The following is a 17,351-nucleotide window of genomic DNA, read 5'->3' as shown; positions in this document are numbered from 1 at the left end:
GTTTAGGGGTACATAGGTAGTTTTTGGGTGTTAGTGTACTTTAGAGCACAGTAGTTAAGAGCTTTATAAACCGGGGTTAGCCCAGAAAGCTCTTAACTACTGACTTTTTTCTGCGGCTGGAGTTTTGTCATTAGAATTCTAACGCTCACTTCAGCCACGACTCTAAATACCGGCGTTAGAAAGATCCCATTGAAAAGATAGGATACGCAAATGGCGTAGGGGGATCTGCGGTATGGAAAAGTCGCGGCTGCAAAGTGAGCGTTAGACCCTTTCCTGACTGACTCTAAATACCAGCGGGCGGTAAAAACCAGCGTTGGGAGCCTCTAACGCTGGTTTTGACGGCTACCGCCCAACTCTAAATCTAGGCCTAAGTGTTCTGTTACTAGAGCACTTTAAGCAACACTAAATTAGCAATTTTTCCATTCACAACTTTCTTCTATATATATATATATATATATATATATAATCAATATATTCATACTGAATCAAGGCTTCCTAGAACACACCCTCTCCACCCTCATTTAAAAAATGTCCAGGAATCTTCTGGGTAAAAGGTGGCAACCCTACCTACATGGAGGTAGATATTTCATGTTCATCTAAATTTTAAAAATATATTAGAGTGCGTATATTGGCAATAGTAATCAGCACTCTCTGGACTTGAGGTAAGGTGGAAAATCTTTTATTTATTGCATGACCGTGATGTTTCAGGGTGCACACCCCTTCATTTATTTTTATTTCTCTTGTTAAGTGTGTTCAGTCCACGGGTCATCCATTACTTATGGGATATATTCTCCTTCCCAACAGGAAGTTGCAAGAGGATCACCCAAGCAGAGCTGCTATATAGCTCCTCCCCTCACATGTCATATCCAGTCATTCTCTTGCAACCCTCAACAAAGAAGGAGGTCGCGAGAGGAGTTGGAGTTTTTTAGTTAATTAATCTTCAATCAAAAGTTTGTTATTTTAAATGGCACCGGAGTGTGCTGTTTTTTTATCTCAGGCAGTATTTAGAAGAAGAATCTGCCTGCGTTTTCTATGATCTTAGCAGACATAACTAAGATCCACTGGCTGTTCTCGCACATTCTGAGGAGTGGGGTAACTTCAGAAAATGGGAATAGCATGCGGGGTCCCCCGCAAATGAGGTATGTGCAGTACAATATTTTCTGGGAATGGAATTGACTAAGAAAACACTGCTGTTACCCATATGATGTAAGTACAGCCTTAAATGCAGTAGTAGCGACTGGATCAGGCTGATAAATGTATGCGCAGTTGAGTTATTTTCTAGGGACTAGAATGTGACTTCTAAATCTAAACTACTGAATATTCCTTTCAAAGGGCAGACCTTATTCGGGCCCGGCTTGAAGGAAATTATTGCTGACATTACTGGAGGTAAGGGCCACACCCTTCCTCAGGACAGGGCCAAATCAAAGGCCAAACAGTCTAATTTTCGTGCCTTTCGTAATTTCAAGGCAGGAGCAGCATCAACTTCCTCCGCTCCAAAACAGGAAGGAACTACTGCTCGTTACAGACAAGGTTGGAAAGGCAACCAATCATGGAACAAGGGCAAGCAGGCCAGAAAGCCTACTTCCGCCCCTAAGACAGCATGAAGACAGGGCCCCCTTTCCGGTGACGGATCTAGTGGTGGGCAGACTTTCTCTCTTCGCCCAGGCTTGGGCAAGAGATGTCCAGGATCCCTGGACGTTGGAGATCATATCTCAGGGATACCTTCTGGACTTCAAAACTTCTCCTCCACAAGGGAGGTTTCATCTGTCAAGGTTATCAACAAACCTAGTAAAGAAAGAGGCATTTCTACAATGTGTACAAGACCTCTTAGTGATGGGAGTGTTCCACCCAGTTCCGCGAACGGAACAAGGGCAAGGTTTTTACTCAAATCTGTTGGTGGTTCCCAAAAAAGAGGGAACCTTCAGGCCAATCTTAGACCTAAAGATCTTAAAAAAATTCATAAGGGTTCCATCGTTCAAGATGGAAACCATTCGAACCATCCTACCCATGATCCAAGAGAGTCAGTATATGACCACAGTGGACTTAAAGGATGCCTACCTTCACATACCGATTCACAAAGATCATTATCGGTACCTAAGGTTTGCCTTTCTAGACAGCATTACCAGTTTGTAGCTCTTCCCGTTAGCTACGGCTCCGAGAATTTTTACAAAGGTTCTGGGTTCGCTTCTGGCGGTACTAAGACCGCGAGGCATAGCGGTGGCTCATACAGAGATAGTTCTAGCATTTCTGAGGTTGCATGGGTGGAAAGTGAACATGGAAAAGAGTTCTCTGTTTCCACTCACAAGGGTTCCCTTCCTAGGGAGTCTTATAGATTCTGTAGAGATGAAGATTTACCTGACGGAGTCCAGGTTATCAAAAATTCTAAATGCTTGCCGTGTCCTTCATTCCATTCCAAGCCCATCAGTAGCTCAGTGCATGGAAGTAATCGGCTTAATGGTCGCGGCAATGGACATAGTGCCATTTGCGCGCCTGCATCTCAGACCGCTGCAATTATGCATGCTAAGTCAGTGGAATGGGGATTACTCAGATCTGTCCCCTTTACTGAATCTGGACCAGGAGACCAGAGATTCTCTTCTCTGGTGGTTGTCTCGGGTTCATCTGTCCAAAGGAATGACCTTTCGCAGACCAGATTGGACGATTGTAACAACAGATGCCAGCCTACAAGGCTGGGGCGCAGTCTGGAACTCCCTAAAGGCTCAGGGATCGTGGACTCAGGAGGAGAAACTCCTCCCAATCAACATTCTAGAATTAAGAGCAATATTCAATGCTCTTCTAGCTTGGCCTCAGTTAGCTACACTGAGGTTCATCAGGTTTCAGTCGGACAACATCACGACTGTAGCTTACATCAATCATCAAGGAGGAACCAGGAGTTCCCTAGCGATGTTAGAAGTCTCAAAGATAATTCGCTGGGCAGAGTCTCACTCTTGCCACCTGTCAGCGATCTACATCCCAGGCGTGGAGAACTGGGAGGCGGACTTTCTAAGTCCCCAGACCTTTCATCTGGGGGAGTGGGAACTTCATCCGGAGATATTTGCTCAACTGATTCTTCGTTGGGGCGAACCGGAACTGGATCTCATGGCATCTCGCCAGAACGCCAAGCTTCCGTGCTACGGATCCAGGTCCAGGGACCCAGGAGCGGTGCTGATAGATGCACTAGCAGCCCCTTGGGTTTTCAACATGGCTTATGTGTTTCCACCGTTTCCGTTACTGCCTCGACTGATTGCCAAGATCAAACAGGAGAGAGCATCGATGATTCTGATAACGCCTGCGTGGCCACGCAGGACCTGGTATGCAGACCTAGTGGACATGTCGTTCTGTCCACCATGGTCTCTGCCTCTGAGGCAGGACCTTCTAATTCAGGGTCCTTTCAACCATCCAAACCTAATTTCTCTGAGGCTGACTGCATGGAGATTGAACGCTTGATTCTATCGAAGCGTGGTTTCTCTGAGTCGGTTATTGATACATTAATACAGGCTTGGAAACCTGTGACCAGAAAAATTTACCATAAGATATGGCGTAAATATTTATATTGGTGTGAATCCAAGAGTTACTCATGGAGTAAGGTTAGGATTCCTAGGATATTGTCTTTTCTACAAGAGGGTTTAGAAAAGGGTTTATCCGCTAGTTCGCTAAAGGGACAGATTTCTGCTCTGTCTATTCTTTTACACAAGCGTCTGGCAGAGAATCCAGACGTCCAGGCTTTTTGTCAGGCTTTGACTAGGATTAAGCCTGTGTTTAAGACTGTTGCTCCTCCGTGGAGCTTAAACTTGGTTCTTCAAGTTCTTCAGGGTGTTCCGTTTGAACCCCTTCATTCCATTGATATTAAGCTTTTATCTTGGAAAGTTCTGTTTTTGATGGCTATTTCCTCGGCTCGAAGAGTTTCTGAGTTATCTGCCTTACATTGTGATTCTCCTTATCTGATCTTTCATTCAGACAAGGTAGTCCTGCGTACTAAACCTGGGTTTTTACCTAAGGTTGTTTCTAACAGGAATATCAATCAAGAGATTGTTGTTCCATCATTATGTCCTAATCCTTCTTCAAAGAAGGAACGTCTTTTGCATAATCTAGACGTGGTCCGTGCCCTGAAGTTTTACTTACAGGCAACTAAAGATTTTCGGCAAACTTCTTCTCTGTTTGTCGTTTACTCTGGACAGAGGAGAGGTCAAAAGACTTCGGCTACCTCTCTCTCTTTTTGGCTTCGTAGCATAATACGTTTAGCCTATGAGACTGCTGGACAGCAGCCTCCTGAAAGAATTACAGCTCATTCCACTAGAGCTGTGGCTTCCACCTGGGCCTTTAAGAATGAGGCCTCTGTTGAACAGATTTGCAAGGCTGCAACTTGGTCTTCACTTCATACTTTTTCCAAATTTTACAAATTTGACACTTTTGCTTCTTCGGAGGCTGTTTTTGGGAGAAAGGTTCTTCAGGCAGTGGTTCCTTCTGTTTAATGTTCCTGCCTTGTCCCTCCCATCATCCGTGTACTTTAGCTTTGGTATTGGTATCCCATAAGTAATGGATGACCCGTGGACTGAACACACTTAACAAGAGAAAACATAATTTATGCTTACCTGATAAATTTATTTCTCTTGTAGTGTGTTCAGTCCACGGCCCGCCCTGTCTTTTTTGAGGCAGGTTCTAAATTTTAAATTATAACTCCAGTCACCACTGCACCCTATAGTTTCTCCTTTCTCGTCTTGTTTCGGTCGAATGACTGGATATGACATGTGAGGGGAGGAGCTATATAGCAGCTCTGCTTGGGTGATCCTCTTGCAACTTCCTGTTGGGAAGGAGAATATATCCCATAAGTAATGGATGACCCGTGGACTGAACACACTACAAGAGAAATAAATTTATCAGGTAAGCATAAATTATGTTTTTTTTTCAATATTGAGGCAGACTCTCACTGACCAGGGTGCATCAAAAGAAGTTGTACTCTGAATTTAAATTCACTGCAAATGTTTAATGTGAGGTTTCGGGGCCTGCAGACTTTTCCCAAACAAATCAAACCAAGTGAACAACTATGTTGAAATAGTCTCTATAGGTCCCTCCACCATCATGCACAACCAATCAGAACTCTCATTTGATTGGTAAAAATGTGCACATCGTATACAGTTTCAATATAAATAAAAAATCTTCAATTGAAAAAAAGTGTACATCATACACAGTTACATCGCTTTGCTTTGTTCCCTTGGTGGTATTTTTGAAAAGTTAAACCTAGCTAGGCTCAAACTGATTTCTATATAGTTGAAAACCGCCTCTTAGCTCAGAGCATTTTGAAAGTTTTTCACAGTTAGACAGTACTAGTTCATGTGTGTCATATAGATAACTATACGGGAGTGAGCATAATATTATTTAGGAGTCAGTGCTTTTGACAGACATGCAGTTTAGCCAATCAGTGCAGAGATAAGGGGCAGTGTGCAGATGCTTAGATACAAGGTAATCACAGAGGTAAAACATAGATAATCCCTTTATTACACATTCCCCAGTTTTGCATAACGAAAACAGTTATATTAATATATTTTTTTAATCCATAACAATTCTGGTGTAGTCTGTCCCTTTAAATACAAAGAAAAAAATCTGTGAAGTCTCAAAATAACCATTATAACATCACATTGTTGCATATAGTATACATTTAATTCTGGCCGTCTTAACAAAACGCCTGCAATCTCTGCATTTCAGAGTGTGTCAGTAGGAGGGCATGTCCTGAGCATTACGTAATGTTGGTGCTCTTAACTGAAATTGTAAACATTACTTAATGTGACATGACATAACAACGGCTTGTATAATAAACAAATTATGGGCCATCAAGTCATCAGAATGCTTCCAATGCATACTAGTTCAGATGGAAGAAAATTACACATTACATCAGTGTAATTAAAATGATGGTAAAGCCTAGCGTTTGTGAAACGCTAGGATTTACCATCAAAACAAACTTCCATTTATGAAGTATAAAATACTTAATTCTGAAAGCCCTTTTATTTGTTAGCAGCGTTCGCTGCACTGAGCTGCTGAATGCAGCCCACGGCAGAACGCTATTTGGCTGAGATGTAACATTATATATATATATATATATATATATATATATATATATATATATATATATATATATATATATATATATTGTAACTGCTCAGGATACCTGAGTAGAAACAAGCGTTACTCCTATGAATGCGCTAGTCAGATGTAAACAGAATGTGTAAGACAGCTATTAGGGACATATATTTAACTAGAATGAACCTAGTTAACTATAAGAAAAAATTTACTCTCTGTTCTATATATATATATATATATATATATATATATATATATATATATATATATATATATATATATATATATATATATATATATATATATATATATATATAGATTTTTATGATCACATAATTTCATATTTTTTTGCATAGTACCCGAGTTTTGTCTATATATCACTATAGATAGAGTGTGCTTTTACCTCTGGTCTTTTGGATGTACCTTATTTTTGAGTCATCCACTTTCCTGCCCTACTCCCTTTTGCAATTATTGTACCCAGAATGCACCTCTCATATACAATACTATCTAACAAGATTGTTTAATTATATCTATTTGATTAGAGTTGAGCTAGCCTCTTGGCTTTTTTTTTGTTATGATATAGATAACCTAATCTTCCAACAATCGACAGCTTCACTCACTGTTCCAACACATAGACTTAGCATAATCTAAGCGGAATTTACTCCAGTACATTTTAAAACTCCATTAAAGAAAGCATTAACCCCTTAGGGCTTAAAGTATCTAAGACATAACTACTTTGGCAAAAAGAGACATGGTGGTTCTAATTCTGTTTGCTTTGCTCTCCCCCCCCCCCCCCCAAAAAGGGCACATTATCCATGATAATATATCTCATATCGGACACTGGCAATTCTGTGCAAATGTCTATCCACTGGTTGTTCTGAGCTGCCCAAATTTATGGTAGCACGGATAGTAAACCGGTAATTAGTCATTCTAGTTTGTAAATCATCTTGTGTTTTTCCAACATAAAACTTAACACACAGGCAATTTAACATTTATACTACAAACTTAGTGGTACATGTTATCTGATGTCATACTTTTTTGTTATTCCGAGGGTGTGTAAAGAATTTACTGTGTTAACCCACTGCATGTTGTAAAACCACTACAGTGGAAGCATCCCTGTTTGGCAATACTTAACCAAGTTATTTGTGTGTAACTGTGTCATGGGATAAACAAGGAATATGTTTAAATGGAGAGCACCTTCCTTACATGAGTTCTTTATATAGTGTGCATATATAGGTCTGCACACAAAATAATTACTAAAATAAAACTATAATATTGTTGGCAAAATTACAACATTTGCATTGTTTTTCCTGACCAGAGACATTCCCTCTTGAATATATTTTCTTATTTTCACACTGTGGCTAGTTAGGAAGATATATTTAAGATATTTAAATGATCAAGCAATAACTGTGTAGCCTGTACCTGGGGTTAGATTTGTCAAGTCTGCAGGGTACATTTCATCCCTTTTTTAGGGAAGTGTAATGCCCAGAATAGCCACAGGGTTTAGCATCATTAGAAGAAAAAGCTCACCAAATGAAGTATATTGGAAAGTACATTTTAAGGTTAGTAATTGTGTGTTTTTTTTATATTTCTCAGGGAGCTGGTACTGATGACTGCACTTTGGTAAGAGTTATGGTTTCCAGAAGTGAGATTGACTTGCTAGACATAAGGCAGGAGTTCCGCAAGAACTTTGGAAAATCCCTGTACCAAATGATAAAGGTAATTTTTATATAAAAAAATATGTATATAAGTAGGAATACTGCAATCTTAGGTGTTTAAATTTAGCTTAAAGGGACAGTGAAGTCTAAGCGGACGATTTTATCATGTTTCTGGTAGACATGATCCGCTGTAGCGATCATGTCTGCCAGACATCGATAAATGAGGACAGCATATGCTGTCTGCATTTATCATTGCACAAGCAGTTCTGGTGAACTGCTTGTGCAAAGCCGCCCCCTGCAGATTCGTGGCCAATCTAGCAGGGGTGTCAATCCGATCGGGTGGATTAATGTCCGTCGCCTCAGAGGAGGTGTTCAAGTTAAGGCGCTGCAGTCTTAAGACCGCTGCTTCTTAACTCCTGTTTCCGGCGAGCCTAAAGGCTCGTGAGGAAACAAGGGTATACGGCCCCATTCGGGCCATGATAAATTGGCCCCTAAATGTAAACTTTCATGATTTAGATGGAGCATGCAGTTTTTTTTTTTTAAACTTTTATTTATATCCAGCAATGTATACAGAGAAGAGACAAAAAAATAAGAAACCATGTCTTGCGCCACGCAGGGCTTATACAGAAAGATAAAGAAAACATGAGGTCAGACCTAAAAAAAAATAATTGACAGAATTATCCGTGTTTCAGATAAATGAGTTATATACTCTGCTGGTTTTTTTCCCTTTTTTTTGAAACTTCAAACCAATACTCTCAGTCGTCATGACCTCCATGACGTCATCTATATTTACATAACAAGAACAAACTAACTAAAAGAAGGAAAAAAAAAAAAAAAAAAAAAAAAAAAAAAAAACCCAGAAGAAGGGAGAAAATATCAATTACACTCTACCCCCCCTCTCCAACTACCAGATGCCAAGGAGAACTATTTCTGAGTTTTTAAATGGAAAAATCAAGTAATCAATTTCCCTTTCATGAAATGTTTTAATAAAGGCTGCCCATTTATTAAAGAAATGTTTTATATCTGATTCCTTGTCAATGTTTGTGTCTTTCTGTTCTAGTACACATTGTTTTTTTAAGTAGTTCTTAATTTCGGTAATAGTCGGCAGTGTTTTCATTTTCCATTTTTTACAGATTAAATATCTAGATGCTAAGATAGAGAGATTTACTAACTTTTCGTTCCTCTGGTAACTATTTTCTGAATTCAGACATAATATGATTCGGTATAGTGATAAAGTAATTGTCTCGATTTTCAAGGCAGTTCTAAGCCAGTACTCTAACTTGTTCCAGAACCGTCTAATTTTAGGACATTTCCAAAACATATGTACCAGATCTGCCGCAAGATAAGAGCATTTTGGACATTTATTAAATTGTTGATTGTGCACTCTGAGGCCTTTCTCCGGGGTGAAATAGGCCCCGTGAAGGAGCTTAAGATGTGCCTCTCGCCAGGTGGCTGACAGGGTGGTGGATGATACTTTGTTAATTGATAACTGAAGAGTTTTTGGTTCTATGTTGCTCTGGGGTATAAGAGAGGACCATATCACTGCCATCTTATCCAGAGTAGAAGCACCCTGATTAGTGCTGAGTATACGGTAGCACGGGGTAATAGATGTGTGTCCGTTTTTAACTAAGGTTAACCAGCTTTCCAGTTTACCTAGCACCCAAGACCAGCCCCCCTCTTTGGTTAATTCGGCAATATAATGTCTTATTTGCAGATATGCAAAAAAATCTCTATTAAGAAGATTAAATTCATTCTTCAATTCTTCGAAGGTTTTAGTATGTTTTCTATCACTGTCAATTAATTGAGATAATCTGACAAGGCCGTTATTATGCCATCGATTAAAGACTGCTGAATTTATACCTGCTTGGAACTGTGGATTCCCTGTCAAAGGAAAATAATTTGAAACCGTGGTGTTTATTGCCAAGGCTTTGGTTGTTTTCCACCAAGCCTTGATTGGATTATATATGGTTTTAAGTTTCTTGATCTCTGCTGGGAGCTTCTTTGGTTGGCAGTGGATCATGGTTGATGGAAGGTATGGTTCGCAGACATTCCTTTCTAACTCATTGTTAAGGATATAGTTCTTAGTGAAGATCCAGTCCGTAATTATTCGTGCTAGGAAGCTAAGGTTATAGAATCTAATATTGGGTGATGCTAAGCCTCCAAGATCCCTTGGTGCAGTAAGTTTGGCAAGGGATATCTTAGATCTTCTCCCTTGCCATAAAAATTGTCTAAGCATAGTATTAAAGAAGCGAATGTCCTTCTCTGATAAGATTAGCGGGACGTTCTGCAGAATGTAGAGAATTTTAGGAAGAAGAATCATTTTGAATAACTCTGATCGGCCAGATATGGATAGAGGCAGATGTTGCCAATTTTTTAATTTCTCCTTAAAGGCAGTTAATATGGGCGTAATATTAAGTTTATATAAGTCTTTTAGATCAATTGGTATGTGGATCCCGAGATATTTAAAGGATTCATGAACCACCCTAAATGGAGTGTTTAGAATGGAACTATTATTTCTCCTCAGCCAGAGAATCTCAGACTTTGTTTTATTTACTTTGTACCCTGAAAATAGACCGAAGTGATCGGTTATTTGGAGAAGTTTTGGTATATTAAGCTTTGTATTGGAGAGATAGATTAAAAGATCATCTGCATATAGTCCCATTTTTATTTCATAGTTCCGAATTTTTATGCCTTCTAAAGATGCTCTTATCATAATGGCCAGGGGTTCAATGGCTATATCAAAGAGAAGCGGAGAGAGAGGGCATCCCTGGCGCGTCCCCCTACCCATCATAATAGGAGGAGAGTTAATATTATTTATTATTAATCTCGTATGGGATTGTTTATGTAGATTTTCTAGGAAATTAGAGAAATTTCCTGTAATCCCAAATTTTGATAAAGATGTTATTGTATGGTTAAAAATAACCGAGTCAAACGCCTTTTCTGCGTCGATTGACAGGATAGCTAAATCAGGGGTGCCCTCTCTCTCCACCTCAGAGGAGGGGGGATTCTGAGTATAGTCTAAAGTGACAAGAAGTTCTCTAATTTTTGCAGCCGAGTTTCGGTTATTAAGAAAGCCAGCTTGGTCCGGATGGATTATTTTTGTTAAGATATTCTGTAGTCTGATTGCTAAGATAGATGTCATGATTTTGTAATCAGAATTTAGGAGGGCAATGGGTCTATATGACTCTTTTTGAGATGGATCTTTCCCTTCTTTTAAAATCAGGGTCGTAAATGAGGAGGAGAAGGAAGGTGAGGCCGATTTGCCGTTAATGTACATCTCGTTAAAGAGATTGCTCAGGTAAGGTGTTATTTGGGCTGATAAAATTTTGAAAAATTCATTTGGAAGTCCATCCGGACCTGCTGCCTTATTAAGGGAAAGATTAGAGATTACTTCCTCTATCTCTTCTATTAGAATGGGAGAGTTAAGATTGGATGTCTCTTCATCCGAGGCTGAAGGATAGGAGATTTTACTCCAGAATTCTGATGCTTTCACAGCATCATAGCCTCTGCATGTATATATGTCACGAAAGTATTCTATAAATATACCCGCTATATCTTCTGGGTTCGTTACCTGTTTTCCATTATGAGTTAGTTTTTCTATCAGTGGTTTTTTTCCTTCATTTTTAACTAATTTGGCTAGCATTTTTCCAGATTTATTACCAAATCTATAAAGTTTAGCTTGAAACCTAAGTTCTCTGTGGGTTTCTTGGGTCATTGCAAAAGTGTCTCTAATGCTTTTGGCACGAATATATTTCGCCCAGTTTAAAGGAGTTTTTTCAAGTAAAAAACGGTTATATGAATTGATCAGGGAATTATTCATCTCCCTCTCTCTTAACTTTACCTTTTTGGATAGGATGGCAGAATAGGCGATAATTTCTCCTCTAAGAACTGCTTTCGCAGTCTCCCAGAATATATCGGGGCGCTGTATATATTCTTTGTTAAAATTAACATATTCTGCAAATTTATCCCTCAACCATTTTTTAAATTTTAGGTCTGTAGTTAGATGATAAGGAAAAAAGAATCGTGAGGTATTCGTATTAAATTGATCAAAGTAAAGTTCAAGAGTAATGGGTCCGTGGTCAGATAGAAGGATTGGCATTAATCCTGCTTTTACTTTTGTTATTGCAATACGTTCATCAATTAGGAATAAATCAATCCTGGAAAGGGTTTTGTGAGCTTTTGAAAGGCAGGTGTAGTCTTGGGCGCCAGGGTTCTGGACTCTCCAGATGTCACATAATGCTAAATTGTGCTTAAGTTTATTGAATATTTTGGAGTCTAGATTATCTTTTTTTTGTTTTAACTGTTTGACATTGTTTCTAAGTCTGTCTAGGGGACAGTGTGGTGCCATATTGAAGTCACCTCCTAGGATCAAATGTCCTTCAGAGGTTAATAGGAGTTTTGACTGGATTAGATTCCAGAACTCTGGGTCGGAGGTATTTGGTCCGTATATGTTACATATTGTATAAGTTATCTGTGCGTTCCTCAGCTTTACCATTATGTATCTCCCCCCGGGGTCAGCCTCAGAGTGCAGTATCTCTACTTTGGCTTTTTTTCCAATCAGTATAGCCACACCTTTCTTTTTTCCAGCACTCGGTGCTGCAAGGACCTCTTTGACCCATTGCGCCTTTAGTTTTAAAGATTCTTCTGAATTTAGGTGGGTTTCTTGTAAAAGACCGATATCGGTTTGAGCCTTCCGCAGATGTGTAAGTATCGCCTTTCGTTTAATGGGAGTTGAGATGCCTCCCACATTCCATGATACTATTTTTAATTTATTAATCCCTTGTGTCATCTAGATTGTGGAGAGGGGGGGGAGGGGTCGAGATAGAGGGAAGGAGAAAAAAAAAAAAAAAAAAAAAAAAAACCCACATACATACAATAGACAAAGACCACCCTATCCCAAGGGGGTTCCCTAATCACAAGGCCTAATTTCTCAATGTGTGGCGAAGTCATTTTTTAGTGAGGTTGTGGGTTCATAGTTTTGAAAAAATTTTCAGCCAGCTGGGCATCTTCAAATATATGTGTTGTGTTGTTAACTATAAGTCTGAGTTTGGAGGGATAAATTATGGTGGCATGGTGACCATCCTGTATGAATTTGGTACAGATTGGGGCTAACTCTCTTCTCTTGGAAGCTGTGTATGCAGAGAAATCTTGGAAAATTAAAATTTTAGCATTTTCTATGTAGATGGGCTGGTTTTTCCGGAAATATTGTAATATCATATTTTTGTCCTGAAAGTTAAGTAGTCTTGCAATAACCGGTCTAGGACGATTGCCGTTTTTGTTATCTGAACGGGGGGTGCCTAACCTATGGGCTCTCTCCACCAAAATTGAATGATAGGTTGGAGGAATTTTAAGGGCCTTTGTGAGTGTGTCTGAAATAAAGCAACATAAATCGTCAAATTGTTTGTCTTCTGGAAGACCAATTATCCGAATGTTATTTCTTCTGGAGCGGTTTTCCAGATCCTCTAGCCTATCATAAACTTTTTGAGTATTATTGTTTAAACTTTCTAATTTAGAGCTATGCCCTAATGTTAGGTCTTCTAGATCTGATACTCGCTGCTCCATTTCTTGCAGCCTGCTGGAGAATTGTCTAATCTCTTGGGTGAGTGAGGAAATGTCCTGCCTAATCTCTGCCCTAAGAACATCAAATTTAGGTGTAAGTGCTTCTGTGATGTTTGCAACCAGACTCTGTGGGGTAGAGAGTTCCGGCATCGTTATTGTATGGGCTAAGGTAGATTGTGCTTCAGTGGTAGATTCCTGGGTATTTTTAGGTTTCCTGTCCCTTTGTCTAGCTGCCATATTTGGAGAGGGTGTCTTAGATGTAATAGATACAAATTTATCCATAAGCCACGTGTCTAATTGTGATAGTGACGGAGGAGGGTGTTGGTGAAGGGCCCTTCCAAAAAAATGGAGGGGGAAAGCCAAGGGGATTGAGTGAGGGTGTGTTCTTATATGAGATTGATCCAGAGAAGTGACAGAATGTGAGGGCCAGTGAGGTGAGGAATAGTGGGGGTAAGTTGTGTTATAAAAGACAATATTTGTGATCAGGGGTATTAAGTGAAAAAGTGAGGTGTCGTGTATTTAAGCTAGTTTAAGGTGGCTAATGTGAGGTTCTGTAAGGAATCAATTTAGTCTTATTACCGAAATAAGTGATAGGGTGTTAGTGCAGGTGACGTTAGGGTGTTTATGATTGTGGCAGAATAGCAGTTTTGTGCGATTAGTGAAGGTTACAAATAATAGGATTCTACAATGTGCTTTGTCCCTAGTGTTATAACCAAAGCAGACAATTACATAATTCTTTGATATGGGAGTAGGGGGATTTTAGGCAGATGCTCAGTTCCTCTCTTCTTCAGAAGATAGGGGGTTTCTAATCTGCTAAGGAATAGCAGTATAGGTTGGTCACTCTCTATATGAGTTGATTCTAGATGTCAGCACTAGATTATTTTCACAAGTACTCTGGTTATAGATTTCTTATAGAAATAGTCAGGTTTTCTGTGTATTTAAATTTTATAATTTTAAATCCAGGTGAAAAGACCAGGGATTTTCATTTAACCCGCAAGTAATATGAGAGACAATATAACAAATGTTTTTTAAATAGTAGCATTTCTATGGTAAGATTTGAAGTTTTGCTTTACAAACAGTAGTCTAATGGGTAGTAGTACTGTATGGGTAGCCAAGGTAGGTAATAGTTATTCGCTCTTTTAGTGATAACAGAGCCTATGAATAGTTTTGGAGAGGAAAGGGTTTAGAGAGTTGTGTTCATAATGTATGAGATAAACAGAAGAAGTGGAGACAGTGTGGTATGGTCTTAGAGTGATGTACTGATCCTTTCTAAGGAGTATAATTTTACTTGTATATTTCTATATGCACCAATATCATTAATTGGAAGTAGTATAGGGCTAATAAAATGTTGGCCAAGCTGCTTTTAATAGGCCTATCTAGTGCTGGAGTAATAATTACTAGTTTGTAGGTATAGGTATGGCCTCTTTATTAGTAATAATAGGCCAGTGTTGCTGGGTAGAACTCAGGCTCAACATACATTTAAGATCCTATATAGTGACATTCTGGTAATGTAGTCATGTTGTTCATAGGGATTTATAAAAAGATCTAGAGCTATAGCCTTAAGTTATAATAGAGAAACAGCGAAGTTATAATACTCTTATAAGATTATAAGTGCAGTATCAGCATAGTTATATTAGAGCATTTCTCAAAGTGATTTGTTTCTTTTTCTCTTTCTTTTCTTCCTTCTCTTTCACTCTCCCCCTCTATGTTTAAGAAGCACTGAAAAAGACGGGAGTCATACAGATTATGTCCATATATCTAAGTTCTGCACATTTTTTAACAGATATAATAAAGTCCCAGTTTGAATTCTTGGTAATTTGCGGTTCAGTGTTTTTTCCCTTTGTTTTCTTCCCTTCTTTTCTGATTCCCTTCCCTTACTTTTGCCCAAAGTCTTGTCGTAGAAGGTGTTAACAGCCGGCCTTAGGGTATTAGCCTGATTAGGAAGGTTTTTTTCTCCCTTTCCTTTTTCTTCCCCTTTTCCCTTTCTTTAAAGAGTACAGAGCCAATACAGTTCAAGCAAGTGCATTAATGGCAGTTTACTTGTAGTAAATAATTGACATGCAGAGAGGTTGTATTCGGGAAACAAACATAAGCAAGAGGACATGAGAATGAGTCAATTTGATACTTTACCGGCCCCTGGCCAAAGATAAGAGATGTCCGTGGAGATTTCCTTGAGAGACCGGTCTCCCCCTACACGCAGCACCGGTGGGAGGGGGAGCACTCAGTCGGCAGAGGTAGGAAGAAAGTTCCGAAGACCAGTCCGGAGAGACTGCAGGAGGAATCACCGCGATTCAAGACAGGACCAGCAGCGCAGCAAATGGACGTGACCCGGGCCCCTCACGCAGCACCGGTGGGAGGGGACGTCCGGGCCAATGGGGAGCAGCGCCCCGTGGATCCCTGCGCCTTCTCACCGTCCCGTCGTCAGGGACGCCGCGGCTCGATGCATCCGGTGTGCCGCACTCGCCCAAGGTCCTCCAGGCGGCCAGGAGCTCCCACCTCAAAACCAGGTAAGAGTGCCGGAGCAAAAGGAAAGGGTGTACCAAGGATCAGTGCCAGGATACGCTGTTAGGTTCAGCTCCACTGCCGCAGATTGTTAAGGGATAAAAGTAGGTTAAAGTCCCAGGAGGCTGAGGTCTCCGGTGTTAAGCCTGTCTTGTTTTATGTTTAGGCAGGTGAGGGCATTCTGCATTTAAAGCTGGTAGGGCTTTATAGGAGCATCACTGTTAGAAAAGAGGTAGTTTGGGCAGTAACGGCGTTAGGTCTGGACAGTAGGCAGAGAGTCGTCCTCTTTAGTTTTGTCCTCCTTCCCAGCTTTCTGCCAATGTATGGAAATTTTAATTAAATCTCTGCTGGAGAATGGTAGGAGAGATTAGGACCTTGTATGGCTGCTACATGCAGCAAGGTGCAATGGAATGGCACCAGAGGAGATTCCGGCAGCGGTAGTTCTGGCTAATGCAAGCCGCCCAGGGTCCCAGGGCTTGGGCGCAGAGTTCCCGCCAGTGAGCTTGCAGGAGAGGTGAGCCGGAGCAGGTGTCTCACATGACCATTCACCTGGGCTCCTCCTCCGGAAGTCCTAGAGCATGCAATTTTCTGGAGCATGCAGTTTTAAACAACTTTTCATTTTACTTCTATTATCTAATTTTGACATGTACATTTGGTAATTTAGTTCACTGCCACATGCAGAAGAAAGCGCTGCTTGCGGCCTTTGGCTTTTTTCGGAGCTGGATTTCTTCTTGTGAAAATGCAACAAACTAAGGTCTGGATTTGCACAGATCTTAGTGCGTTGCACTTTCAGAAGAAAAAATATCTGGCTCTGAAATATGCATTTGCATCTTCTTTTTTTATATAAATATATATATATATATATATATATATATATATAATTTCCAAAATGACCTACAGGTTACCACATAGTCATTGTAAATCACACCAATGCATGGAGCTAACCACTTCCGGTATACCGTGACTAACATTCTTTGTGCCTTACTTCTAATTAACCTGTTAGTCCAATGTGGTCCAGTAATGTTACCTTCTAAGGATTGATTTCATAAGTTAATTTTAAGTTCAAATCACTTAGATTAATTTCACTTATGAACATTTTGAAAGTATTTCCATCCCCCCTCCACAGGATGAAGATATCATCAATGTACCTCAGCCACAACAAGATGTGTTCCATATACTCTGCCATTTTTTTTCTCCAAAGACTGTTTCATGTTCCCACCATCCTAAATACAAATTAGCATATGTGGGGCACAAGCTGTCTGTATGGTGGTGCCTTGTATTTTGAGATATAACTTATCATTAAACACACAGTGGTTGTACCTGAGGACAAACCTAAGCAGGAGTATTATGAACATGTTCTTCTCTGTACATTCTGATGCTTCCATTTTCAGGAAGTATTCGGCTGCAAAGCGGCTCCATTTATGGTCAGTTGATGTGTATAATGACTCTACATCACATGTGGAGAGAAAGGTACTATCATCCAGAACTATACCTTAAATTTTTCGTAAGACATCCATAGTGTCTCTGACATAGGAGGGTAGTGTTAAAACAATGTCCCTT

General features: G+C 39.9%; 1 protein-coding gene across 6 annotated transcripts in view; it reads left to right on the top strand.

Moving 5' to 3' along the window:
- ANXA5 (annexin A5) overlaps positions 1-17,351 on the top strand; it is a 194,263-nt gene that overhangs the window by 162,572 nt on the left and 14,340 nt on the right. For all 6 annotated transcript variants that reach the window (XM_053703609.1, XM_053703610.1, XM_053703604.1 and 3 more), the window contains one exon: positions 7,669-7,791. In XM_053703609.1, the coding sequence (XP_053559584.1) occupies positions 7,669-7,791 (123 nt within the window). The remainder of the gene's footprint in view (positions 1-7,668; positions 7,792-17,351) is intronic.

This window comes from Bombina bombina, chromosome 2 (genome assembly GCF_027579735.1).
Source record: "Bombina bombina isolate aBomBom1 chromosome 2, aBomBom1.pri, whole genome shotgun sequence".
Taxonomy (NCBI): Eukaryota; Metazoa; Chordata; class Amphibia; order Anura; family Bombinatoridae; genus Bombina; species Bombina bombina.
The sequence above is the reverse complement of the archived record's forward strand: the minus strand, read 5'-3'. Positions and strand labels throughout refer to the sequence as shown.